Below are 27263 nucleotides of genomic sequence, written 5' to 3' on the forward strand. Positions count from 1 at the left end.
AAATGTTCCGATTTTCAGTTGCATTCACCACCCAGTGATACCCGGGGGACACTCGATTGGGGGGCTCCGGCTTAGCGGATTGGAACATTTCAATCGCCAATCTCCACACGGGAGGGATGACGTTCACTGGCCAGCTGCTGGTGGTAATGCCGTTGGCCATGCACTTTCCCGGACTGTGCTGGCGGATACTGATCAGCTCAATGCTGGATCAGGATCAGCCGAATGCTGGGGAAGCTCGACGCAATGCCCCATCCTCGAAAACGTTTGCCGTGATCAACGAATCGATCCACGAAGGTGTGTATTAACACACAGCTTTAACCGAAGCATTAACAGAAGCATCGTTAATAAATATTGCACACCGAAGAAGATGTTTTGATCAATCAATTTAAATTATGAATTAAAAATGTACAAATCTACTGATTCGAAGCTTAACGTTTAGCTCTTCCTCTTATTGTCCTGATCGAAGAACGAATATTCAGATCGGAGTTCAGATCGTGCATGACGACACTCCAAACCAGTGGAGGAGCGCTCTGTGCTTCACCTATCCAATGCTTTGCCCCCGTCAAGAAGCTACTTTTCACCTCGCGCCCGGAACTGGTGGAGACGCGTAATACTCGCGCAACTGTTTATCTACAGTGCGGTGCGATGCGCGCGCGGCCGGATCAAGCACCATTCGCTGCGGAGTACGCCGAGAGTTGTGAAGAGTCGATAGTAGTCACGACGGTCTCAGACGCGGCTGCGCCGCTCTAGAGAACGCGGCGTGTTGGTGAGCGTTTCGAGCGCGCGCGTTCAACTTCAGGCCCAGGCGTCCCTGCCTGGCCTTCCTGACCGGCTTGCCCGCCTGACCGTCTAGTCGTCGGGCTGTGTAGTGGTGTAGTGAAGGGTGATTCCGTCTGATCTACGAAGCTGCCGCCGCCGCCGTAGCGCGGCGATGAGGTTGAAAAGTGGAAGCATCCCAGCGGCGAGACCTCAGTCTGTCTGCACCGTTCTGCCACCGCGGCCGTTTCGTGTATGCGCGTGACGCGTACTTTTTTTGCTCAGTGCTTTTTCAGGAGTCCGATGGGACTACCTCAGGAGAATAAGTAAAAGGAATTCAAGAGCGGTTGGCGCTTATCGTTGGAGGAGGCCCATCAAACGTATATCGTGTCGACCAGAAAGACTTAAGCCCTCTTAAGTTGGCCCTCAAAGGCAACGATCGTGTGATAGTGAAAAACAACGCCAGCAACTAGGAAGTGACGGTTCGTTGCGCCTGCAGTTTTGCTGCTGATTGCGAGTTCCAAAGCTGCCGACTACCACCATAAGGAAGTTCCACTCTTCCGGTGGCGTAGTTCACGCGGGAAAGCCGTTCAGAAGGAAGGTTGGCATCAGTGCCACAGTTCGGTGGTCTAGACGGTATTGTGAAGAGTGTGTTTTAGTGCCCGAATAAGACACCTGCGGGCGATCAACATGCGCGAAGAAGATCTCATACTTGCGCGGGCGATCGTAGCCCAGCACCAGCAGCAGCAGCAACCGGATGCCTCCTCTCCGGGAGCATCACCGGCCCCGTTGCGCCGCACACTCGTGACGAACCTACAAGACAAAACCAAACAGTTTCGGTAAGTAAACGATCCCTTCCCTGAGTAAGTAGCCGGTTGACCCTGTCGATCAAGTATCCGCTTCAGGGTAGGATGTCGAAAGCGATCTTGGCACCTCTGTGCTAATTTTACGAAAAGCCCGTTTTATCGCATGTAGAGCGTAGAGCCGGTGGCGATTTATTTCACGATTCGTTTTGGGGGAAAGTTTACGAGCGTTCAAGTTTGTTTGGTTAGTGCACATAAGTGGGCGCAACTGTAGAGAATACCCTAGGCTTATCAGATGCACGACCTTGAACACCAGTGCCGAGGGTTTTCTCACGGTATTTTAGCAATCTCATCAATCCTATCTTTCCATTGTCTACACGGTAGTTCCGGAATCCACCGAAGCGAGACAATTAGGGTGAGATTTCACGTGAACTGAGCCGTGTGCAACCTGGGACTGCCTGCCTGTTATGTTGTGATTTAGCATTATTGTTTTACGAAGCACAGAATGCTTAGAGTTATCCTTCCCAGGCGCGTAACTTTATTGCACACCCGGCATCCGGTAATAATCATAATTAGTCCGACGGACCACAGGCGTTCTTCTGTGTACAAGTGAAACTAAATGTTACTCCACTCCCGGTGCTGGAACCCGGTGTGGAATGTTGGCGCGCGTTTGGTTTGGTGATTTGCTGTCCGCCTGTCCGCCAGCTTATTGACGGGTTTGAGCCTCGGAATTCACACCAATTGGCCGCCGCGCTAGTACTTGCATGTTTTCGCTCTTTTTTCGCTTCTTCAAACATCTGTTCCGACCTGACCCCGGACTAGCAATCATTACTAGAATGTCAAGGATTCGCTCGTCGTTGTCTGGTCCGTGCCCGGTGTGTCTTCGTGAGAAATAATGCAATTATTATTTCCTATGCCCTTTGCCGGAGACCAGGCCGGTTTTCTTCGTCTTGATTCTGCGTTTGCGACGCGGAGAGTACTTTGTTGCAGATGATCAAATAATACACACAACTGTTTGGTTTCTTTTTGTATCAGCCGAAAATGGTTTTACAACGGATGGCAAGACGACAAAAACTCGCGTAACTAAATTAATACATACCTATCACAACGTGAGACGGTTCCAACAACCAATTGTTGCAGTGATCGTGAAATGCACCTCGTGACGATCGTTCGCTTGCGAAGATTTCGACATTAGAATAATGAGATGCATGAGTCGGAATAATAAATAATGTGTTTTTTATTACACACGATCACCCGGGAGTTGTAGAAAGAACGATTTTGGCGCGGAATTTGTTTGTCTCCATCGTTGTGGAGCTTCTTGTCTGTAAAGAGTCTGCGATGGAAACTTTGAAACCGGTTTGTGAATCACCGTTTCACGCAGTTTTTCAGAACTTCTGCAGATTACTGGTGTCCGGGTCACCAAATTATAGCAGTTTCTGGGTACACCTGTTTCTTTCCGATGTCTCAAATCTCTTGGCCTGATCTACCTCAACGAAGGGATCGAACCGATTGAGTACACATTTTCATGACCTCCCCCGAAACACACTCAGTATCGTCGTAATGAGGGGAAACAGTAACAATTTTTTGCCGTGATATCCAACGGGCCCTTTCCAATGCGTTTTGTGGCCGACGTGCGGCATAATTGACAGCTTCCAGAGCCGGGCCGGCGCCGGCTACAGAAACTGTCAATCCGGGCAACAATGTCCCCGCACGATTTATGAGCCTATCTATCGGTGGCGGTGGATCTCATTACGGGCCGCGTACTGTGTACGGCCCGCGCATAACGATCGATGATTTATGACTTCGACTGCATAGTTGACGCGATCTTGAAAGGTATAGGGCCGGAGTGTGTGATGCTAAGCGCTCCGAAGCGCTGGAGGCTGCGATCGGTTGCCGCTTTGTGGTCAGCGCGGCGGTTAGTCAGTCAATGAAGCGGACCCGAGATTCATTCATAACTGCGGCCGTAAAAAGTGACCCCGTAAGCGGGGGGCCCCAGTTTCGCTTTCGAGGTGCACCGGTTTCGAACCACCGCGCCATACCTGAGCGATGAATTCCGGTCCAGTACGCACGTTCGTTTGGTTCGTGGGGAGTGCTACGACTATTTTTGCCCAACCATGCGCCCGCGTGCGCCCATTGTTATTCAAACAACGCGATCTTGTCATGCGCGAGGATCACCACCAGCGGGTGCGGCGGGTATCCATAATGTGGTGTTAGCAAAACCCACCTGGGCGCGATTTATGAGCGGCAAAAAAGATAGAACATTTCACGCTTTTTCCTCACGTCGCGAATTGTGCTGTCAGAAGCACATTTGTGGAGGACCGTTTTTTTTTCGTGGTACCCATGTTCCACCGGGTTTTTTTGCCAGAGAGTAGCCCATCGGGCGGACCTCCGGAGAGGGACGACGGCATAACGATACGTGGGGGGCTATATTTACCCCGATCCGCGTAAGCGGTGGTCATATGCTCGCAGAGAACACATGATCACCTCACGCCTCCTTCGGATAGGTTCGGTTCGGGTTTTGAACCTCTGGGCACCTTGAGACGCTGCGGAATGTAGTGTTTGGTGTTGTTGGTTTTTTTTGGATTCCGCATGAGCCGCTTCGCTTGTTTTTTCGTCCCTCCTAGGCCCGTGAAACCTTCTCGCAGACACGAAGAAGGCTACTTGGGCCTGGGTCTGGCCGGGTTTTGCCTCTCGCTTGAGCCGCACGTTTTCCATCAGATGCCAAGAATTTTCGATACTTAAGAGGCTGTCTCCCATGAGGACAGTAGTGCCTTCGAACCTTCTCCACCGCGCACTCTCCCTCTAGGGCCCCTGGAGGGTGTTGAAATGGTGTTGGCGCACCGTTTTGCCTTCTCTCCCCTCGGGGTTTGCGCAAGGTCAGCGGCGCACAAGGCGCACACAGGCTTAAGGTTTAAGGCTTAATATGGTGGTTCGGCGAACGCCGGTCATTGATGGCACGGAGCAATGGGTGAGGCTTTTATTTTTTTACTTACCCCAAACACGGTGTTATTGGTTTCGTCAGCAAGAGTGTGTGATAATTTAAACTCAAAACACAGGCACGGTTTGTTTTGTGACACTTTTATTAGATGAACAAATTATACTTTGGAGTACTCTGTTATTTTGCATAGATTTATTACAAATATTCCGAACGAATAATGCCCGTACTCGGGTTAAAATCAATCCTCGGGATCCTAGTATCGCTGTCTGTTCGGGTCGTCAACGTTGGAGCATCCAAAACAAACAGCTGGTCGCTCGCCATTGTGCAACTCGCAGCGTCATAGGTGCTCTCTCTTTCTCTTTCTCTCGCCCGCTTGGAAAGCTCGCTCCGTCTCTTGCTTGCACCATTGCCAGCATGCTGTCAGTTCAGCTATCGCATCCGTGCGTGAGTGCCATGCTGTCAGTTTCTGCCATGCCGTCGCCACGATCAGGACTGTCAAAACATTGCGCACAGTGAAAAACAATTGTGCTGTGCATTTGCACGGTGCGAAAGCGAACAACAATCGTATCCCTATTGCGACAGCGTGTACAGTGTGGGTTTTTCGGTGGCGGTCTTTGATGCAGTTGCACATCGGCAGCGGGCCCAGGTACGGTTGTGGGCTAGGATGGCGCATCCGGCAGGCGCCACTACCGGTAGTGCTGCTCAGTGCCCAGAGAACGATCTGTTCCGCGGCACACGGAACACGGTGCCGATCCGTCCGTGAACCACAGAGCGTCATCATATGCTTGTGTGTGTGCGTGAACGTACCCCATACTAGTGCTAAAACTTTCACCCGCATCATCCGCATTCTGTGGCCCACTTTCGGTCGATTTTGTTTTCGGTTCGGTTCGCTACACAACTCTCCGATCCCAGGAGGCTGCAGAGAGGCTGAGCTGCCGATTGCTGAGCTTTCATATTTGTAGCAGCGCCCCGTTGTGTGTGTGTGTTGTTTGCTTTTCCGTGTGTTTTTGCAAACCCCAATTGGGTCGGGGCCTGTGCAACTTTCCCGTTGCCCAAAGTATCACTGTCCCTCTCTCGCGCTCGAAAGCTGGACGAGATCCGTTCGGTTCCAATTGACGGCTGCAAACCGTGACAGAAGCATAACGACCTCCGGCGGCGGTGGGTGGTGACCACATAGTCTCCCGATCAGCTGCTTCGGTCTGTGCCCTCGTGGCAGACGTAAACAAAACTCGCGCGGTGCGTTAAGAAGTGTGGTCGTTCGCTGCTGTCTACGGGCCATGGTAGGCCACGGTGTTAGATAATATGAGGATAGTACAACGGTAACCAAACGAGCGAGAGAGAGAGAGCGAGTCTGTTTGTGCGAGATTGTGTGGTGCGTGGTCTGTGTGTTTTTATGGTGTGCCAAGCAACAGTAGTCCCGGTGGCCGACGGAAGTTTGGCGACTTCTCAAACAGTTCTATTGCAATGTACAGTAGTAGTAGAAGTAGTAGTTGCCTCTGGCAGCCTTTCGCTCTTCCACGTCGCTAAGAACTACTGCCTACTCGACCGCGCCTCAGCGCATCATCAACATCTTACCGGTGCACAATGCGCTAATCATCCTAGCAACCATCATCGGCATTTCCGTTAGCAGCGCATCCTTTGGCGAGGAGAGCACAAAACACATCAAAGACGTACGGTCGAAAGAAAAAGGGAAAAATCATTCGCATCAAGCTCCACCACCATCAGCCCCACATCGGCGGAACCGAACGGAGACACGGTCGGTTTTTTTCCACTTGCGAACGGTCGTTAGCTACCGGCATTAAAAAGCAAAACACAGAAAAAAAGAAAGATGAACGGCAACGGAACGTACTCACCGCCGGAGGAAAACGCGGAAAACCGGGAGGCGCTACGAGAATGGTGAGTCACACTGCTGATCCTCTCCCACACGGCCGGACGGCCCTTGTTTGTCGTCCCCGTTCTGAAGGTTTCGTAGCTTTTACAGGGAAACCGTGTGTTAGGGGAGCTGCTTTGCTGCTTTTGCTCATTGACTTGACGCCTACTTTCAGAAGCCGAGATTGTTTCATCGGAAGTGTGCAGAATGATGTACTCGTGTTATGGACCTGGGCGTGGACAATAAAACTGGAGTATAAAATGTCTTTCTGAATCTAAAATCTATTTCTGAATTGTGAGATAGCCTCACTAACTTGTAAGACACGCGCCGTGATTGTAGATCGTCTCATGTTGACAACCACTCGACGAAGTTTTGATGTCACAGCCATCTTCGATTATTGGACGAATCGAAAATACGATGGCAATTTCTATGAAGTTGCCATTTTGAAACTTTCATGGTTTGATCTTTGCTTTCCGATGCAAGCTGAGGCTGAAGCTCAATCTTGCAAGTTGATCATTTGAAATTTAATGAAACAATTAACAAAACAGCCGTTGCTAAGTAAGAGAAACGAAAGTGATTTTGATTAAAAACATCCAAGTTTGCCTAATTATTGCTCGACGGTTGTTTCGCTATGATTTCGTTGAGTCACACAATAATGTAATAATTATTGTATTTAGGTATTAATTTTTCTTTTTCTTCAAAACTGCAAATGATGGACGGACCACCCCAACGGGTTGTTGCATCTGTGGCGGTGCAGTTCCGGTTTTGTCTGTGCTTTCCTTTCTGCCCGGGTGTTTGGTGGAAAGCGCCCAACGCACGCTGATATAATGCGTGTGATGCAACCTCAACACCCCAGCGATGCAGATTAATTAAAAGCCACTGAATCGAGACCAACGGCCGAGCACCGGAGTGAATAAAAGAACAGCCCGATAGCGATCGTTCCCGGTGGCCCGTGTCGGTGGTGTGGATATTTATCTTCAAGTCAAGCTTATTTTTAAATCTCGCAGCCGCACGTCCGTTGAGGCTTAATTTTCATTTATTGCCCAACAGTGACGCACTCGCGGCTGGCTGACTGGCTGGCTGGCTGGAACCGACGCAACCGATGACCGTTAACGGGCTGTTAAGTGCAAGTTAAGATACATCTGTTTTTCCCCGCGAACGGCTAACGGGCTTGCCGCTTTTAATGGGCAAACTTGTATTGGAAAAGTTTATCTTGTATTTTTTTATGTTTTTTTTTTCAAATTAGAAAGCAGTGTTTCAGAAACAATGACTTCGAATTCATTGTGCCGTTTGTGGCCGAAACACTATGGGGAATAAACATGAGGGGAAATGTTTCAAACAGGTGCAGGACACCCAAAACCCAGGCGTCGTTTTAGGAATCGATTTAAAAATCGATCAAATTGAACCGCCACGAGAACACGCGGCTCTCTAAGCCGAGGGCAGTTGTGGAGAGTTTTTGTGACGCAAACGATAAATAATAAATGTTCACAGCAAACTAGGCCAACCGGGCCGGGTCACGAGGTTTCCGTGTGGGTCAATTTCAATCGCATGTTGGTACACGAGCTGCGTTCCGGTCATCCGGTTCTAGGCTGTTCTCTCTCTAAGTACGCCGGTGTCTGAATTAGTAACTGTGGGACACATTAACGTAATTGTTTTGGCTGTCGTTTGGAAACGAACGTATCCGAACAGTTTCCATCCGGTGCAGCGATAGCGGTTTGCTCTCTGTGGTTTAACGATAAATGACGGTGCCCAATGATAAGGATCCTGATTCTCATTTGCCTCGGTGAGAGGTTTGCACGGTTGTTGTTCGCCGGCGCATTGTTTTTTTGAAGCCTTATCATAACTTTTATACGTTTCCTGTTTACATTACGATAATGATAAATTTTTCACCCTACTGGCCATTAGATTGGTGTTCGCCCATTCTTGTCAGCGATCGAAACGATAAACAGAACCCAAAGCGACTAAAATGATCCCCAGATGGGAAATAAAATGGAACCTTATGCACTAAGGGATTTATTGTGTTGATCGACCGACGAGAAGCGCCCATAGGATGGCCAGCAAGGTGGTCTCAAAATGTCTCTTTTCTGTTCCACCCCCCCTTTGTGGCTTGTCATCTGACGCGATGATTCGCCAACCAACCACAACGTGATCATCAGGCAGTATCATCATTAGAGTGGCCATGGCGCGCGTAATGATTGAACGCTTCACGCAACCACCGCACGAACCGGCGGCGGCAACGGCGGCGCGGTTCTTACGATTGGCTTGACGCGCCACCAACACTCACACTCGGGAACGGAACAATAGAGGCGACGACGATGACGGTGACCGTCAACCGAAGCGCGCGCACTGATTGATACACTCGACTTTATTGTTCCAACATACAAGCGGCCGCTGGGGACCGCCAGAGGAGCCGATTAATGGGTGGTGGTGGTGGGTGAATTGTGGTGCTCTTGCTTTTCGCGGTTGACGGAACACTACGGCACACAGCACACACACACCCGGAGCCGCGCGTGAGGTGTTTGTTTCTTCGTACCGCCCGCTGTTTCGCGTTCCCAAGCAGCCCAACCCGTTGGAGCCAACGCGACTCGCCAGTCATCGTGAAACCGCCGCACGGATAGGGTGTGTGCGCGCGCGCGCGCCAACCAAAACCCCGAACACCGGACCGCCGTTCCGTGAGCCCCGAGCGTCGAGCAGTTGTGTGAGTGCGCGTGTCGTCGGCCGCGCGCGTAATCGCGGTGCGTTATCGCGTGTCGCAGCTGTCAATTGAGACGAAATCAAAGCAACCAAAAAGGGTTCTTTCACCGAGTGAGAACGTGAGCTGTGAGAAACGAGAAGAATGAGTCAACCGAGTGAGATGAGTAGAAGCCGAGCTACGTCACAACGGGCTCACTAGGCGATGTCTACTACGACGATCAAGCCGCCGATAGAAGTGGACTGTTTTGCACTGGCACCAATCTGTCAGCTGTCAGTTAGCGCCATTGCGGCCATACTGTTCCAAAACACGACCCCGACGGTTTTATATAACACCCTCGCTTGGTGTGGCCCAATTTTCAGGTATCCTGCGGGGGGTGCGCTCCAACCCCTGCGTCGCTGCTGCGGAAATCGATCGATCTGAAAAGAACTAGGTTGTGACCTGTCTAGCATGTCGATCGTGCCAACGCGCGACACAGATTTAGGCGCTCTCTCCCCCCCGGTTCAGGCTCTTCCGGTTCCGTGTGCTCGACCGCTGCGAGCCCGCCCAACATTGAATTCCATCGCGTGACGTCACGCTTTGACCCGCGGGCGCATTCCGGACCGGACGACGGTCACGACGGATGATCCGATCGTTACACACGCCGGAGGGCACCCCGCATTTCCGAAGGGTACCGTGCCACGCCGCCGCCGGGCAAATATTTGTATGTGTGTTTGCCTTTGCCACCGACGACTAATGCCAGGTACGGAGTGCCGAGGGCCCGCGGTTGGCCCGGGGTTGGGTTGCTTTCCCAACAAGCGCAAAGCGATTACGCAAAGACGCGCCGAGAGTGAGAGCGAAACTTGTCCCTTCTCAGCCCGGCCCGGTGTTGAGTGGGACAAGATTGATGAAAAATGGCCTCATTTTCATAATCGTTGCACCCGCACCCGTCGCGCGTGTATTGCGTTTGACGGACAGAAACTCCAACCGAACAAACACAGGGGACAAAACTTTCATTTCAACACTCTGCGAGAGTTTGGATAAACCGCCATTTCTGCGGACCAACTGCGGGCCACGCTCTCGAAGCGACACTAATGCACTCTTGAGCTCCGGTTTTGTGCGCCGTCTCAAGTGGTCCTATTTGTGGCGAAAAACACACTTGGCCGAGGGAAGAAAAACAGCCTCTCGCAGAGTGCGCTAATGGAAGAACCTTTGCGGTGGCCTCCTTTTTGTGGGGTTCATAAAGATTAATGTGTGCCAAGTGTCACGATTTGCAGAGACCGCGCGCTAGCCGAAACACCTGGTCGTGCCATCAGAACGTCCTTCGTCGAGATGATCGCCGGCACGATCATAATCCCTGCTGCTAGACTTGGCAATTTTTCATTGGCAATTGTTTCAGCTCCTGCCTGCCAGTTCTTCCGCCACATAACCCGACATTACTGGACGAAATATGCCCGCGGACCTCGGGATTCGCCGGGTTGTATAATTTGCTGACCCATCAGCGAGCTGTGATTAGTGCCCCGGGGCGTTGCGGACGTAATGACAGTATTCAGCGTCACTAATCTCTGCCTCTTTCCCTCTCCAGCAGCGGAACACTGGAGATTAGCATTCTCGGGACTCGGGCAAGTTGTGTCATCGTCATCGCCTTTTGCGGACCATTCGAACGACCTTGCGATCCTCGGTGTGGCTTGCAGGCCGATATTTGATCAATTTGAGTCGACTCACTTCCGAAGTGAAACTCCATGAATTGTAAATTGGAATTTTTCAAACCCTCCCCAAAAAAGACAGGCGATCTTCTGCTGTGTCGAGGACCCCGGTAGAGGAAGATGGGTCGGCGGAGAGCGCTGAATGCTAAAACAAAACAAATAATGATGGCCACCCGAGACGTCGTCAGAACCGACCAGAGAGGGAAGGGGACGGCCGATGTCACGGTTTGCTGATTGCAGCCGAACGCTGGCTCCCCGTCCCGTCGGCCCGTTCAAGGCTCTGCGCTGCATAGAGGTGTTGATTGATCGTCCGAGGGATTCACTACCAACAACAGCAGCAGCAGCAGCAGAAGCGCAGCAGAGATCATCTTTTCTTTCTCGCTCGCTGCTGGACTTGGCTCACCTCATAACACTACACTTGGACACGTCGTCCCCTGTGTGTGTGTGTGTGTTTGTGTGGTTAGCTCTGCGTGCGTTTGAGGTTAGAAACTTACGTAACGCGCTGCACGCGCCGCCGCCACCACCCCGTGGTGATGCCATGAAGAGAAGACCTTCGTCGGGGCTGGTGGAAAGACCATGAGATCGCTCCATGAGGCGCGATCCATTGATCGTCATGAGTGGACAATTCGCGCAACCCATTCGCGGGCCACGTGGACATCCCCGCCCAGATGGTTCTCTCGACCTCTTTGTTCGATTGTTGTGGTTGTGGCATCGCCTAGCTAGGCTCTCTAAATGAGGGAGTTCTTAAGGGTTCCGAAGGCTTTGTGAATTCTGGTTTGTCCCAATCTGGACTGCACGTGGCCAAAGCTAGGCCAAGCTAAGCGCCCACGACTCGGAAAGGATTTTGCAGGTGATCGTAGTTGGTGGGACGGTAAACTGAGCGTAGACCATTAGTCATTTGTCCATTTCAACGAAAAAACCGGAAGCCAACACCCAAACCACCTGCCCACGATGCACGATGGACAACTTGGCGGCGACCACACTTGCGCTGACCTCTGTTCGGGCCAATACTCCCGGGCGTGATTGTTGCGGACGGAAGGGATTGTGGACCACCGCCCCAAACGGTCATAGAACTGCGGTGGGGGCGCTCTGGAACTGAGAAAGCTGGAACCGACCTCAACATGGCCATTCCGGCCATTCCGGAGGTCGTTGTACGCGTGACGACGCGGTACCGTACCGAAATGGTCTGACCTTCGGACACACGAGCCCGGTAGCGAGTGTTGCAATAACTCCGCCTGGGCGGACCTTGTGTGTGCTTCGTTGATTAACGGTTTAGAAAACGGCAAGGAAAAGGCCGCGCATCGCACAACATTTTGGCATCGAAAGTGTTGTTGGCGTTACGAAAGACGCGTCGACGACGGAGCACGATGCTGACCCACTCAAATGTTGTGACCCTTCACGATCGTCTTTGTTTCAAACGCCGATCGATCTCTGACGCGGAGCTGAAGGTGTATGTCAGGGTCGTGGTGTGGCGGATGCGATCGCGTGCATCGCCCCAGCCAAGGTCACGTCGAACCCGGACTCCCGGAGCCGTGCTCAAGTCGAACTGCGCGTGATCTTCGATTTCTTCGGGTCGTAGGGCATTCAGTTACGCCGCAACCCAACACCGCGGTTCGTTATCAACCCATCGTCTCGGCGGTCGGGCGCGCGAATGCTTCCGATCATCATGACAAAGATGTTGACACGACGATGAAGGACAGGTTGGCTGGCTAGCAGGGCGATAAGAGTCGGTGGTGGCCGTCTCGACATGACGTAATGGCATGTTGTTGGTCTGATTTTGATTTCGATGTTGTGACCGCCGTCGTCGTCGTCATCGTTCGCGAATCCGTTGCCATTAAGCAGCGGCCGCTGAGTCGCGATTCTCTCATTCGCCGACTGACCGCTGCGACGGTCGGATCCGCCACTGAGCGATTCCGGGAGCTTCATACCACTCGAGTGACCGTTCTTCTCTCTCTCTCGCTCTCGGTGTGCCGGGCGCAATCAGTTCTACCGTGAACATTATTAATAAACGAGTGCTTTAAATTCCGTTTCCAGTGTACGGTGTACGCGCGTGTGCGAAAACAGTTCTTTATGCGGTGAATCCCTCTGGCTTGTGGTCCATAAAATGATGACGGCACGAAGTGAAGTGGTTGACGCGTAGTACTAAGTCCTCCCGAGTGCCGAAGATCGCGTGCTAGCGAACAGTTCCCCAGTTCCTTGCGTGTGCTTGGGCTGAACGATCGGACGTTCTGGACGCGATGGCCTACCTATCGGATGTGGATCTTGCCACGCTACATAAATCACGCCTCGAGGAGCGTGTCCAGTACCGGCTATCATCTCTGTGGACTCGTGATATGGAACCCAGCCGGGAGCTACCGGCAAAAGCGAGGGCTAGTCAGGTAGCCGTAGCACCACCAGCAACCAACACCAGAGCGGTCGGTGTGAGTGCAGCGATCGCTTCCGAACAGCAGCACCACCGAAGATCGTGTGATCGGGTCAACAACAACCACATCGTGCTGGCGACCGAAACGGCGTCCTCGATGCAGGAGCACATCCTACAGCGGTCCTTCACGCCGACAGCGGCCACTATGCGCGGCAGGACACCGGGATGCTCCAAAATGCTGCACCACCAGCAGCATCAGCACCAGCAACAGCAGCAGCAGCAGCCGACCATCAGCTTCGATGGCCATGTGATACGTCCTAGGATAAGAAGTAGCAATAGTATGTCCAGCGGTGGCACCAGCACCAGCAGCAGCAGTAGCAGCGGCGGCGGCGGTGGCAACAGCAGTAGTTGCAGCAGCAGCAGCGGCAGCAAACACGTCGAGTGGAGCGACGACGACCATCTGCACGACGATGGATACTTCTCGTCCGATACCCGCCGAAGAAGGTCCGGCACCTGGCCGTAAGTGGTAGTGGTAGCCCATACAGGCCGCTAGACGAGAAGGGTTGCTGTTGCGGTTGCGAAATTGCGTTACAGGTTATGCTTTCTGCAAGCCGCCCGGCCCCGGCGCTCCATCGGTACGCCGGGCAGTGAGTGAGTGCGTAATATCTGTTTTTTTGATTTTCTTTCGCTATTGCGCGTTGTGCCACACTGTGCGTTGCCACATCGCCGCTCGATCGGTCGGGCTCTGGTGCACGTGTCCAACGGGTTGAATTACAGCCCGCTTTTCGGCAATTAATGCTCGGGACAATTAGATTAAACACAACGAAACGGTCGCGGTTCCGTGGGCACCGAGGGAAGGGCTCATCAATTCAGGTTCACCAGGGTTGGCCGCTGGGTACGTGAAGGGTTTAAGTCGTGCACTGTGCACCCGTTTTCCGTTCGGTTTCGGGCAAAGTTCTACAACTTGCCTGTCGCCCCCCGGGGCTGGGGGGCGACAGAATCGATAATGAGTCCGTTCCACTTGCGTCACTTCGCGAGTTCGCGGCTTTGGCTTTAAGTTTTGGGATTTTAATTCGCTGCCGGCGATTGGAAAGGTCCCGGCCGCACCGTCGAAGGGTAGGTTTAGTAGCGCTCGGTTTATCGTATCGATAAGGTGCGGCGTTTGGCGCCCCTGTTGAGGATCCTATTCTCTCTCTCTCTATCTCTCGGATCAGAGCCGAAGATCGGTGTCTTTGGTTTCTCCCGTGACAAACGGGTCAGCGCGTGCGTGCGTCTAGTCTAGGAACGAGAACAAAGAAGTGGGATTTTCGCGACGTCACACACACAGAAAACCGAAGCGAAACAATGGCAAACAAACGGGGCGTTATCTTTTCGGATGAAATCGAAGATGCGGGGGACAGGCCGGTACCATCGGCCACCTAATTGGGTGCGGGATTTCCGCGACCGACCGACGGCTCATCGGGAGTTCCTATCATAGTGCAAATAGGGTGCTTCACGGAAGATAAACCCGGGGTGCACCACTTGTCCCCTGGGGAGTCTGCTTCCCAGTTTGGAGTGCCAGTTTTGATTGAAATCGTGAACGCAGAACGCAGTGTGATATTCATATTGATTGTTCGTCTTATCTCGGACCCTATTTGAAGCCCTATTTTTTGCTTATCACGCCACACGTCACGGCACACGGTTCTTGGGCCACCGAAGCCGTCAGGTCAGGATGACTGGTCGATTCCGCGTTCGCGTTGACAAAGCTCGGCCTTCGGTCGCGTTGATCAGTGAGAGAGTGTTGTGAGCTGGAACCGCTGAGGAAGATGTGTCATTATTTCATTACTTTCGTAAAATGACCCCGGCACGGCAGGGACACGACCGGGTTGCGTGATCCGGTCACGATTACGGCGGTAGCGTGGCGATGTTGGGAATCGATTTCTGTTGGTGCATTTCGTAAAGTAATGAAGTTATGGACTTCTGGATTATAGACTGACCCTGGTCGGCAGTGCACTCGAGTGGCTGTGCTATTAATCGTACCGGCGGCCAATAGCCACTGTATTTCTTCCATTTCTGTGTCTGCCAGCGAGGTTCGTAATATCCGTTGTGGGTAGCCGCTTTTGGGTAAGTAAGGCCACTCCTTTGTGGGCCATTTATCTACGTTTATTTGGCTTCAATTACTCCGTCGAACACTCGCACCCGCACCAGGCACGCCATCGCATGATTCTGTCCGTCGTCGTCGTGTCCCTTTTCGATTCAAACTCGAAAGGGCCAGCGGTCGATCGGGTGATCGCTCTGTGTGTTGTACCCTTATCACTACCGCACACAAACACACACAGCGGCAGCCGTGCAAAGTCGGACAGAGTTCACCGTCGACATCGGGTGGTGTGTGCGCACGGGAACCTTGAGCCGGGTTCGAAGTTACTCTCCAGACGGCACGACGCTTGTGCGCAGCCTCCAACTCTCCGCCCAGAAGACTCTAGCTGCGGTCTGGACACTGCAGGGTTCGGACGGGTTTTGATCTTCCCGCGCAACCAGTCGCTTTCCTGTCGCTTTCTGGCTCTGGATCCTGTCCCGCGGTTCTCTGTCTTTCGTCGGTCTGGATTGGAGGTGGACACACACACATTCGCACGCCCGCTCGTCTTCGTCGAGCTCTGGTGGGGGATGATAATTTTGCTCCGTCGTCGTCGATCTCGGATGCGATCATTCTGCGATCCGCCGAAGCAGGGCCCCAAAAGAGAAACGGATATATTTTAATGGCCGTCCGTCAATACCTGCGAACGCGGGTCTTACCAAACCCACGGAGAGAGAGAGAGAGACGGTGGCCACTCCGGAGTGGTTAGAACAAACAACACCTGCTGGTCTCTGATTGAAGTAGGTCCGCCAGCAACAGAGGACCGTGTGTGGTGCGATACAGTGTCACACACGATCGACGCTCCGGCCCCAGCCAGCCAGTCAGCCAGCAGTATTGGTGTGACCGTGGCCGTGTTGCTGATTGCCAAATCCCCCGCGATCGGGCCTCCTCCCCGTCGGTCCGACGGCTCGGCTGATCCTTCTGTTCATCTCGTGTCGGTCGGTCGCGGGGCGGCTGACAGTTTGATTGCGCGGCGCTCGCCAGTTGAGCTTCGACACCTCCGCCGAGTTGAGGTGTCAAAGTGCGTCTCAACAGTACCGTCGCGTGTGTGTGCGTTTGTTAGGCAATTTTTGGGGGTTTCTCGTCCATTCGCGCCGTGTGTCGTGTCCGGCACACAGAATGCTCGGTCTCTGAAACACCGTCCGCCGAAAGTTTCGATAGTGCGCACGGCCATGGCCGAAAGCAACGAGAAAGACGATTACATGGCCGACTTGGTGCGCTGCTTCTATCCGCCCAGCGTCCATCACCAGCAGGCGGTGGCCTCTGCGCTGCACAATGGTGGTGCATCATCGCAGCACCCATTGCTGCTGCACCACCGCCACCAGCCGAATAATGGGACGCTGCGGGCTGCCAACGGGGATGAATCTTCCGGATCGAACGGTGGCCCGGGCGGCGGCCCGTCGACCGAAGATGACATCCTGGCCGAGGAAGATCAGCTGCTGCTGTGGCGCCCGAAAAGGTGCGTTTTGTGTGTGAAGTCTCATCAAAGAAGTCATCTTCGCGCACTTCTCGACGACGGCGGTGGTTTCCTTTTTCGGTCAATTGCGTGCGTGCGTGTGTGTGTGTGCGTAGCGGGGGGTTTCTTATTCAAAGTAAACTTTACCGATGGACCGCTGGAAGCACACACCATAAGGGACGGAGCGGAGAGCAAATAGTGGAGCGGCGAGACTGTCAAGGCTATGACGCAAAACTGGACACCTCTCACACAGCATGCCACAGAATCCATAGCAACGACACGAGAGGTCGGCCTACTCTGACGGTGGTGTGGTGGCGGCGGTGCTGGAGAAACACCTACAGGGTGGCGCAGCTCCACGGAGGGCACCCTCCTCGTGTAGGCCGCCAGATCGTGTCTGATGTGTGTGTGTGTATTTTTGTTGTTGTTTTGTGTTTCTCTTTCGCCTCGTTTCAGTTGCGGGAGGCGCCCCAGGGGAAGGGCTAGGTAAACTGGTTGATCGCAAGATCAGCCCCGATCGACAGACAGAGACCACTGAGCGAGAGAAGGATAGTGTGAGCAAAAGTAGAGAAGCAAAATCCTGTCCGCCCTGACAATTTCACTAATCGTTGCGATGAAGCCAAGTAAAATGACCCGTGACCACACCGATGCTGCGCTGGGGGTGTGTGTGGGGGCACGATTCCTTGCCCTGAGACGCGTGCGACGGTACGAGGGTGTCCGTACGCCGGTCAGGGCTGTTCTTAACGAGTAGTGGGTAATCGCCAGAAGGCGAAAGGAAAAAAAAGACTGGTTAAAGACTTTTTATTTCATCTCTTGAGGTGCTAATGACGCGAACGGTTTCGTGCTGAAAGCTCCTCGAAAAGGTCCATGAGGCACATGTTTGAATTAAGCATAAAAAAGTCCGCCAAAAGCCGGTTAACGTTACATCTTCCATTAATTTCATCACACTCACAGAGCAATGTTTCATTTGGGACGTTACTCACTTTTCCTGTTCATTTGTGGCCTATAATTTAATAACAGTAATTGATGATGATCAGCCCAAGAGAGTTAATTGATCAACAAGAAATCGATCAAAACTGGTTGTTATTATCGCATTAATCACACATCACTACGTGTTCATTGGTAGCAGATAGTGATAAAATCAAAGCGCCGTTTATCGGTGTCAACGCCGATCGTGTCACGAGCATGTTATCAAATCGGTCCGCCTGTTTTGCCAGGGGCAAGATGCGACGCTTCTACCATGGCGGGCGTCACAAAATTTGGCTGCCTTCACGAGTGAAGAAGGTCCGAACGTGGGTAGTAGCGTCTTCGGTGTCAACCATAGAGCAGAGAGAGAGAGAGCAGCTTAGTTACGATCGCTTCCCCGTGACACTAAAACATTAAAATGGTTCTTTTTTCTTGTCTTCTCTGTTTGCAGGCGAACGCGAAGCTTAAATGCACCGTCCCCGTTCCAACAGTTCGGACCATGCGGTCGGATTATGAAAAACTCGGCGATGGTGATGTAAGTGTCATTCATTCGTCGATTGCGGCAAAGCAGCGAGTTACCCAGAATTTGTTTCTCCCCCTCCCAGGCAAATTCAGGATCCGGCCAGCCAACGGTTGACGTGGTACAAGCCGCCGCTCGCGGTGCTGGTCATCAAGAAGGTTCGTGACTCGAAGGTGCTGCAGCCGTTCGTCGAGCTGGTCGAGTGGTTGATCCACGAGAAGCACATGGTGGTCTGGGTCGAGGCGGCCATCCTGGACGATGCGCTCCTGACCGGTGACAAGCGGTTCACGAAGCTGCAGGACAAACTGATCACCTTCAAGGACGGTCGGGACGATCTGACCGACAAGATCGATTTCATCATCTGCCTCGGTGGCGACGGCACGCTGCTGTATGCGTCGCTTCTCTTTCAAAAATCGGTCCCACCCGTGATGGCGTTCCATCTCGGGTCGCTCGGCTTCCTCACGCCGTTCCAGTTCGACAACTTCCAGGAGCAGGTGACGAACGTGCTCGAAGGGCACGCCGCTCTGACGTTGCGCAGCCGTCTGCGATGCATTATCGTGCGGAAGGACAAAACCGAGCAGGAAATTTCTACCTTCAAATCATCGCAGGACCCATCGACCAACATTTTGGTGAGGACCAACGCTGAAGTCGCCCAGGGGGGGGGGCGCTGTAAGTTGAGGGATATTAACACGCTGTTCCGTTGCAGGTCCTGAACGAGGTGGTCATTGACAGGGGTCTGTCGTCGTACCTGAGCAATATCGATCTGTTTCTGGACGGCAAGCACATTACCTCGGTCCAGGGCGATGGGCTGATCGTTTCCACGCCAACCGGAAGCACCGCCTACTCGGCCGCTGCGGGTGCCTCGATGATTCACCCGTCGGTGCCCGCCATTCTCGTCACACCGATCTGTCCGCATTCGCTCAGCTTCCGGCCAATCGTACTGCCAGCCGGCGTGGAGCTGAAGGTACGCCCGAATCGAACGAAACACTATTTGCAACGGAACTTGACACAAACATTCCATTTTGTTCTCCTCTCCCTCGGAAACAGATTGCAATTTCACCGGACAGTCGCAACAGCTCCTGGGTGTCGTTCGATGGGCGGAATCGTCAGGAGCTTCTGCACGGTGACAGGTAAGGAGGGGAGAAATTGCAGCATTGTATTGTGGTATGTGACCGAAACGATGCCGTTTTCAGCTTGCACGTGACAACCTCCATCTACCCGGTGCCGAGCATATGCGCCCAGGATCAGATCGCCGATTGGTTCGATTCGCTCGCCGAGTGCCTCCACTGGAACGTGCGCAAGCGTCAGAAGTGTCTCGACGAGCTGTCCGATCTGACCGGCTCGGGAGCGGAGGACGGTGGCGCCATCGACGAGATCGTGCGCGGAATGGAGAAGCTCGAAAACTAAGGGTCGCGCATTCACAAAACGTGGCAACAAAAGCAATCGAAAAAATTCAACCGACTAGCGGTGCGTGGTTGGTACGACGTTTGGCAAGTGTGCCGGGCCGTCCGGTATTGGCGGTGATCGATTCGGTGCAAGGAACTGGTTACGGATCTGACCGGGAATGCGCTGCCCCTGCACAACCGTGTTACGTATTGTCCCCGTAATGTACTCATTTTTCTACGGGGCCCAAGAAGCAGAAACGTAATCAGGTCTAGCCTTTGCGGTTATTTTTCTTCTTCATCGGTTCGTTTGTTGACTATTTTACGATAGATAAGCAGTTACCAATGGACTAGGATCCGTTACACTACAAACACGTGTTTTCGAGCCCGTTCCCAAGTTTGTTCTCATGGCGCAAAAGAACGCTGATGCATCGTGTTATGTGCGGAGAAAGTACTCAAAAAGACCAACCGCTATTCACGGGACAAACAGGGCAAGATAAGACAAGAAAACAGCTCAACACCTCCGTCAACCAGTTCCGTTCAATGTCTCATTTTCGGTTTAACCCCCTCGGTGATATTAACCTGTGTGAGCAGTCCACCGTCATGATCCTCGTGTGCCGGATACGGGTTTTGTTAAGTTTCTGTAATGTGCTGCGAGAGCGGAGAAGGAAGTGTGTGTGTAAGATTGTATCTTAAGAGCGTGGTTTTGTGCTGTTTTGAAGGTAGCAATTATTTTCTACACGGTACAGCTCATTTCCAAAGGAATGCGGTATGTTGGCGTGATCATGAAGAAAATCAGAGCTTTTCATCTCACTGACTGGCGACCCTGTACCGGCTACACGGCACATCTTTCGTAATCATTCGCGTTCTCGATGTTTTAAGCAAGAAGAAGTGTTAGGTTTTTGCGGAAGCTTTCTATTTTCAAACCAATTTTATGCACCGCTCCGCGATTTATATACGATTTGAAATCATTCTGCCTCTTTTGAAAGCTTTTGAACTATACCCAGACCCAGTATTGTCCACGTTCCGGTGGCGCTTTCAGTGCCAGGGCCGGCCAAAGGGAAACTGTCGACCCGCGGTAAGTTGAGCTTCGATCTGTTACCGCTCCAAATTTCTGCTTATGTGATAAAAAATGGATCAACCGTCGTTCGACCCTTGGCAAGTGACCGTGCTTCAACTCCGTTCTGTTAGTGATATACCAAATTTTATGCGGTTGTAGGGAGAGAGAAAGGGAGCGAGTTTCGTGTTTAATTTGCTGGAAAGGTACGCGGTTCACAAGTAGCGATCGTGTTTGGGTGTTCAGTCGTATAAGGTGCAGGCACAAGAATGAGAAAACGTAACGCGGCGTCGAGAAGGGCCACATTAAGCGCCCTGGCAAAATGGAATTGCGTAGCAACCACGAAGGTGATGATTATGATGTGACACGCCAAAAGTTGATGAAAAGGCGAGCGATGTTCCGTAGAAAATTTACATAAAAAACTGAAGCGAAAAGACAAAAATCGAACAGCCTGTTTAATTATACTATTTAATAAACGCGAGCATAAGGTTTACAATCGCAATATTCTTTCGTTTTGCTTCTCTAAACGTTGTCTGAGAAAGAAAAAAATGTTTTAAAAGATCGATTACTTCATGTTCTAAGTTAATGTAACGATCAAACAGCCAATAAAAAGGCTCCTTTACTACGATCCTTGATGGGAATTTCAGGGGTGGCTGCTCCCGGTCTCGGCCAACAAGGTTCACTACAGTTCACTACGAAAAAGGTTCAACCGTATACACATGAACTCACTAGCGAAGAGAGCGTGAGGCGCGAGAGAGAGAGCGCGCAGAACTCATCCCTCGCTCGGTTTCGGATTTGCTTCGGATTGCAGCCTACCACCTTGCAGCCTACACGCACGGACGGATGCTGACGGATGACGTCACAACCTGACCGCAATCCGTCCGTTACGCAGGAGTACCACCAACACAACCGGAAGCAACTAATTACGCGACGATGAAGTGAGAGCACTGAATAGACTCAACGGGAGCCCAACACACAAGGAAGAACACCGTAACACCAACGCAAGTCTAGGGCCTGTGGCTGCTGTGCGTGCGAAGGCTTTGTCTCAATCCTTGCAGCCGAGCCAGCGGGTCTACACCGGTTGCGTTGGAAGAAAATCGATGAGCTCGAGCTGACCGCTGTTTGCGTACTGCGATATGCAGATGTTGCGTGGGGGGGTGGCGGACGGCACGCTTTCTACGTCAGCACGCGGTGCTGCAGGTGCGTAGCATGCGACACATTGGCCGCGGATACTGCGGATGAAGCTGCGATGCGGACACTCGTCGGTTTTTGACCCTTTTTCGGCGTGCTTTAATCGTCGTCAAGCGGCGGGTGAAAATTGCCTTTCGGTCCGCGACTCTCCGACGTAATATCGACCCAATTTCACCACGGCGGGGAGCCGAAGGATCAATTTAGAAACTTTGGCAGAGCGTGTTAATTGAAATAATTCGATTAGGCTCGTTCCCCGTTCGATTATCGCGCCCATCCGGAACGCAGTGTGGACAGCGCGTTTATTTTTAATTTTGCTACGACCAACGCCGGCCGTTAGCTGTAACGATTTTAATTAGTTTTCCCGGGGTTTTATCTGCTCTGGCGTCGGATTTGGCGTCGAGAAAAATTGTAGGCAGTCATAGGCTGCTAGACCTGTGGTCTTTTTTGTCCCTTCCAGTATCGCGAAAAGAGACACTAGAATCCAAGGTGTTGCCAGATCGAAATTTTGGTTTAATAATGAGTGAAGTTAGTATTATTTGATTTCCATTGGTTCGGAATTGGCCTCCTAAAGGGATTATTAAAACCAATCACCATTCAGTAATTTGACAGCACACCAAAAGCTCCAGATGAACGTTCCAATCGAACTTCGTCAATGGTTACTACGATACAGTTTCAGAACTCTCGTACCGCACCGTGAGCTGCTCGGTTACTAGTATATGCGAACAACGCCTTTAAGTATGCACTTCGACGCGGTCCTTGTTCAACAAAACGGGCGTCGGAGTAGTGTCCAATGCTGGTCGGGGCTTTAATTAGCGGGGCTGTGTGCCTACGGAGTGGCCTGTCAGCGATTGTCATGTGTGCGGAAATGGTGCCCCACGGGATGACTCCCGGATAGACTATTGACTCTGTGTCGCTTCCTTTCCACGGGTGAATAATACATCAACGAGCGGTAATGGTTTCCGGTCTGTGGTGTGTTTCTTTTGTCAATTCTAAATATCAATCAATTTTTTTTCACTTTTCAGTAGCCCTTCGTCCAAACCTCGTTGAACGTTTAATTGATTTTGAACTACGTTATTTGATTTCCGCTTCGAATTTCTGTCGAAGCTTGTCCATCTTTTTGCCGAAACCCGATAATTCGATCAGCAAAAGCCGATGAGTTAATTCCACGTCAGCCAGCCGGTGGACAGCACACCACACACGACACGATTGGGCTCACGAAGCGCCCATTCCGGTCAATTAAATTATCTGCAGTTTTCGATCGTGCCGAGAGAAACGAGATTGCTTGGCGCCAGCTGCCAGCATGGCACTCGAACGGGGGTGTGCCTAAAGTGCGGCTTTCGGAGGAAGACCAACACTAGTCCGGTGCTGCTGCTGCTGCTGCTGACGTCATAACCGCATCCAGCATCCGGGCGTGTTCGTGCCTTTCGAGCCGAAGCCAGCCAGCCGGTCGTGGGATGACGTTGAATGTTTGGATCACGAGGGGTACGTGCCCCACTCCGAGGATTATGCCAAGCTAACCAGCCATGCCAGAAACGGGGGGAGCAAACAGGAGAAATTCTAAATTGTGCTTCGTAGCAGGGCAGAGTCCTTTAAAATGCACGAAACAAGCGACGTAGACGTAGGCTCGGACCTAGTCATTAGCTTGAATGGTTTGCGTGTCCGGTCCTGGGGTCCGGGTGCCTGCCGGTGTCAGCCGGTGCAGAGGTGTGAAGTTGATGCAGATAATATTTCATTTCGAATCCCCCGGAACCTTCCCGGGCAGCGACACATTCGGTGGCTTTGCAGATTCGCACCGTCGATATGCTGCACCGTTCGAAGGTCGAATGGCTCCGAAAGCGGAAACGGTGCTTTTAATACACCGGGCGGGCGGGGCCGGCAATGCACCGGAGCGCCCCACCCAACCCCGGTTGCCATCACTTCGCAGGATTAAATGGTCTTGGTGCGGTGTCGTTTCGAGCACGAGAGTTAATGGTTTCCAGTTTTGAGCTGCGCGCGGTCATTGTGCCAGTAAGGCGTCCGAAAACGAAACCTTCACTAATTGGGCCACTACCATTGTACTTATTCCAAGATTTTTACGCTTGCACATACAAACAATTAATTACGAACAATATATCAACATCGACACGGGAGCGCGGTGGGCAACCCGGTTGGCTTGCAGACACATTTCATTTTAATTAATTACCACGGCACCGGCACCAGGCAACATAATTGCCACCTGGCACTTCCGGGCGCCGGGTGCCGGGTTTGTTACGGCGCACGTGAGCTCGCTGCACGCGTTGTACCCACGGTAACCGGATGTAAAGCATAAATGCTGTGTTGGCTTCATGGTATGGCCTCACCGGCCCCCTGCAGTAAGCCACTTAGAACTCAGCACTCGCCCGCCAATTAGTTGTTGTGAGTTAATATCGTCGTAATGTGTTTTAGGTCGCAACCGTGTGTTTTGGAAATCCACCCTGGATTACTTTCCCCGAGAATGGCACCGGCGGCAACCGATAATGAGATCGAACCGTTGGCAGCGACCGTCATGTGGTGCCAATTTGTGCTCCACAACCACGTGAACCACCAGGCGCCTCCATCGTTCGTCGCGGCGATTGATTGACTTCCGTGTGACCGCCCAGAAAGGGTCCACTGGACACAGGGACAGTCTCGCGACTCGTTCCCGATTAGGGGGAATTGAATTATGTGTCAAATGAACCGAAAGACGAACAGTGACGGAATCCGGATCCGAAAACGAACCAGAAAGGAACGGACAGATTTCCGTTGTTTTCCTCCCGGCTATCTCGCTGGCCAGGAAACCAACGGGGGGACCACCTTGCGATGGGCGGATGATGAAGCGAAGCGGATGATGCTGGGCTGGGCCAACTATTTTTAGAATCTCGTTACCGGTGAAAGTGCGCCGTTGTTACACAGCCGGCCCGGAGGCCCTTCCAACCGTAGTTAAAACATGGTTCCCACTTTTATTGAAGCGTCCCCTTTTTTGCTTCCCTTTTGGAAAATAATTACATGAGCTCACGGGCACGATAGACCCGCATGCCCGTCGGAGGGCTGACGAAAGGGCCAAACTTTTAAGTTGTCCAATTAATAGGCCCACCGAATGCGGTTCGACCGCTTCGGACCTGGCCGTCCAGAACGTTTCCGCGGCAAAGGACAATAAATAATGCCAAGCCAATAACATTCCCTACACCCCCCTCTCGCAGACCATGCGGTGCGGAAAGCGAACATCGACATCGCGAACTCTGCAAGCTATGCAAAACTGCAAACAGCGAGGACCCCCCTTAGGGGTGTCACAGAACGATTCAACAGCGTGTATCAGCAGCGGCAGCGTGTGCTGACGGAAGCACAAAACCCTCTCCCGGGACTCTCGCGGCTGCTGACGTCACAAGCCGACCCAGTGCCGAGTGGCCCCCCGAGTCGAGCATAATTTTATGCCGTTTCGTGCCGTGCCATATCTGTGTCGGAGGATTCGTTCCGCATCGTCGGCGGATCGGTTGGCGGTGAGTGCCATTGACGTTCCCGGTTGACCGAGGTTGGTTCTCGTGAACAGCATTTCATTGCTGAGCTCACGAAAATAAACTATTAACGACGGTTCGTTCCGTGCATCCGGGTTCATGAAACATTAACCCACTAAAACACTACTCGGTTAATTTTTAATAGCGTCATAGCCGGGGATGGTTGCGATGGCTAGGCCTGCCAATGATTGTCAATAATCGGCCTCTCGGCCATTAATGCACGCTTCGTGAAATGGTGACGAAAGGTAAGCGCGTGTAGCACTCAGTGGGGTCGGCGTGAGTGACCCTCTCGACGCTGCTGCTGCTGCTGTCGTCATGGACCTGTGCCCACAAACGTCGGGAAAAACGGTAGCGCCCCACACCGCCGCGGCCCCAGTCGATCACGTGGCGGTTGTAACGTTTTCGCACACTCAAGAGCCGTGTGCTGGGCGGGTGTGTGCGTGCCATCGTCGTCGTAGCGTCGTTGCTTAGCAATGTGTGTCCTGGGACTCAGTAGATCCCAGCGAAGGGCTGCTGCTGCTGCTGCGTCTGCCAAAAATCTAGTACTCCACACGAGTGATTGAGAACTGAGAGTGCGAAGCGAGAGAGTAAGAGAGAGAGCTTAATCCTTACGGCCTCCCCTTTGGTGCCGGTGTTGCCGATAAATGGGAATAGATGAAAGCGACCCTCCGACACGGGACCCACCAACGGGAAAGGTCGAGTGAGTGTTCTACGGATTCGATTCTGATCATGGGTTGCCACTGCTGCTGCGTCTTACTAGGATGATACAAATTTTTGAAGAACTTTTCCACGTAACAAATGCTTCACGATGTCAGCTTTAGGGTCTACTTTACGCCAAAATAGACCCGATAAATCTTGTTGAGTCCACCTACGGTCTCAGGAGAGAAAATACAAACTGAGTGCCTCCCGTAAAGTGGGCAGGATGCGCCGAGCAGGAAAGCTTCGGCATGCTCGTTGCTCGTTCGTTGCTCCGGGACACTGCTGAGTGGCCCCAATCTTGCAACCGCTGCTCAGTGTACGAAGTGTGTTCCCTCGGCAAGGTCCGCTCAATTCCCGCTGTGTGTCAATTCCGTGGCTACCGTTCCGTGTACGGCTACCGTATAGCCTCCTGCAATAATCCCTGCAACCACCCGGTCCGGTCGAGGGTGAGCCCGAATCGTCCGTCCGTGGCCGGTGCCCGGGCTGGCTGATGATACAACGTGTTGTTCGTGCGTGCGTGTGTGTGTGTGTGTCCGACCGACACTGCAGTGAACTTGGGCCCTGGGTTCTGCATTATCCTACACCACGCCACCCCACACCGTGGCCACGCGCTGACCACCCCGCCGACGGGCCGCGTGAGCGTGGGAAAATGGTGAAAATCTCTTGCGACGCGACCACGACGCCACTTTCCTCCAACGCAGTTTCGAAGCTGTGCCAATATTCGCGTGGGCGTTGTTTGTGTGTGTGTGGGTGTACGTTGTTTCGTGAACAGGTGCAAAGTGTGAAGGAGAAGAAATTTCGGCGGGTCCCGGTCCCGGTGGCCTCGACATTTGTTTCGGCTTCCTCGGCCGTAATTATCCAAAAAACCCCTGGTCCTTTTTCGCATTCCCATCGCCCCGCAGTCCTCCCTTGAAGGTCATCCGTGAAGTACCATAAACGTTCCAGCTTCCCGCTAAAATACGCTCTTCAAAGTCATCTCCGTTCCGCCCGTTCCGAACAATCCGCCAGAACCGCCGTACCGCAAATCGTACCAACTTTTCACGGCCTTCTCAAACTGTCCGCAAGCGGCCGTGTGTGTGTGAGCTTGTGCGCGCTTCGCACAATGCGTAGATCCTTGCAGCATCCTTGAGAGCGTACCGAGCGTGCGGCGTGTGTACAGTTCCGTTCCGTTAGCCAAAGGAAAATATCCACCGGGCGGGCGGCGGTTCCTTCGGGTGGGAACATAATACCAAGCGCTGGATGGCTGGCGCACGCACACACACCCAGA

At 52.6% G+C, this 27263-nt stretch overlaps 1 protein-coding gene across 3 annotated transcripts; it reads left to right on the top strand.

Moving 5' to 3' along the window:
- Positions 1 to 1449: 1449 nt before the first annotated feature.
- On the top strand, positions 1450 to 21093 carry LOC128268426 (NAD kinase-like). 3 transcript variants are annotated; one of them, XM_053005514.1, is made up of 7 exons: positions 12665 to 13496; positions 13599 to 13625; positions 18090 to 18173; positions 18244 to 18787; positions 18865 to 19122; positions 19206 to 19288; positions 19352 to 21093. In XM_053005514.1, the coding sequence occupies exons 1-7, from the start codon at positions 12982 to 12984 to the stop codon at positions 19563 to 19565; spliced, it is 1725 nt and encodes a 574-aa protein (XP_052861474.1). In that variant the 5' UTR covers positions 12665 to 12981; the 3' UTR covers positions 19566 to 21093. The 3 variants fall into 3 exon arrangements, with proteins under 3 accessions (XP_052861475.1, XP_052861474.1, XP_052861473.1); XM_053005515.1 differs by lacking the exons at positions 12665 to 13496; positions 13599 to 13625 and adding an exon at positions 1450 to 1595; XM_053005513.1 differs by having other exon boundaries at positions 12665 to 13625.
- The last annotated feature ends 6170 nt before the right edge of the window (positions 21094 to 27263 follow it).

Source organism: Anopheles cruzii, chromosome 2 (genome assembly GCF_943734635.1).
Source record: "Anopheles cruzii chromosome 2, idAnoCruzAS_RS32_06, whole genome shotgun sequence".
NCBI lineage: Eukaryota > Metazoa > Arthropoda > Insecta > Diptera > Culicidae > Anopheles > Anopheles cruzii.

Bases quoted from the DNA above. Each gene is read 5' to 3' on its own strand.
- LOC128268426 (XM_053005513.1), top strand. From the start codon at position 12,982: ATGGCCTACCTATCGGATGTGGATCTTGCCACGCTACATAAATCACGC. The intron at 19,123-19,205 runs GTACGCCCGAAT...CCTCGGAAACAG, and splicing joins CAGCCGGCGTGGAGCTGAAG to ATTGCAATTTCACCGGACAG. The intron at 19,289-19,351 runs GTAAGGAGGGGA...TGCCGTTTTCAG, and splicing joins GAGCTTCTGCACGGTGACAG to CTTGCACGTGACAACCTCCA.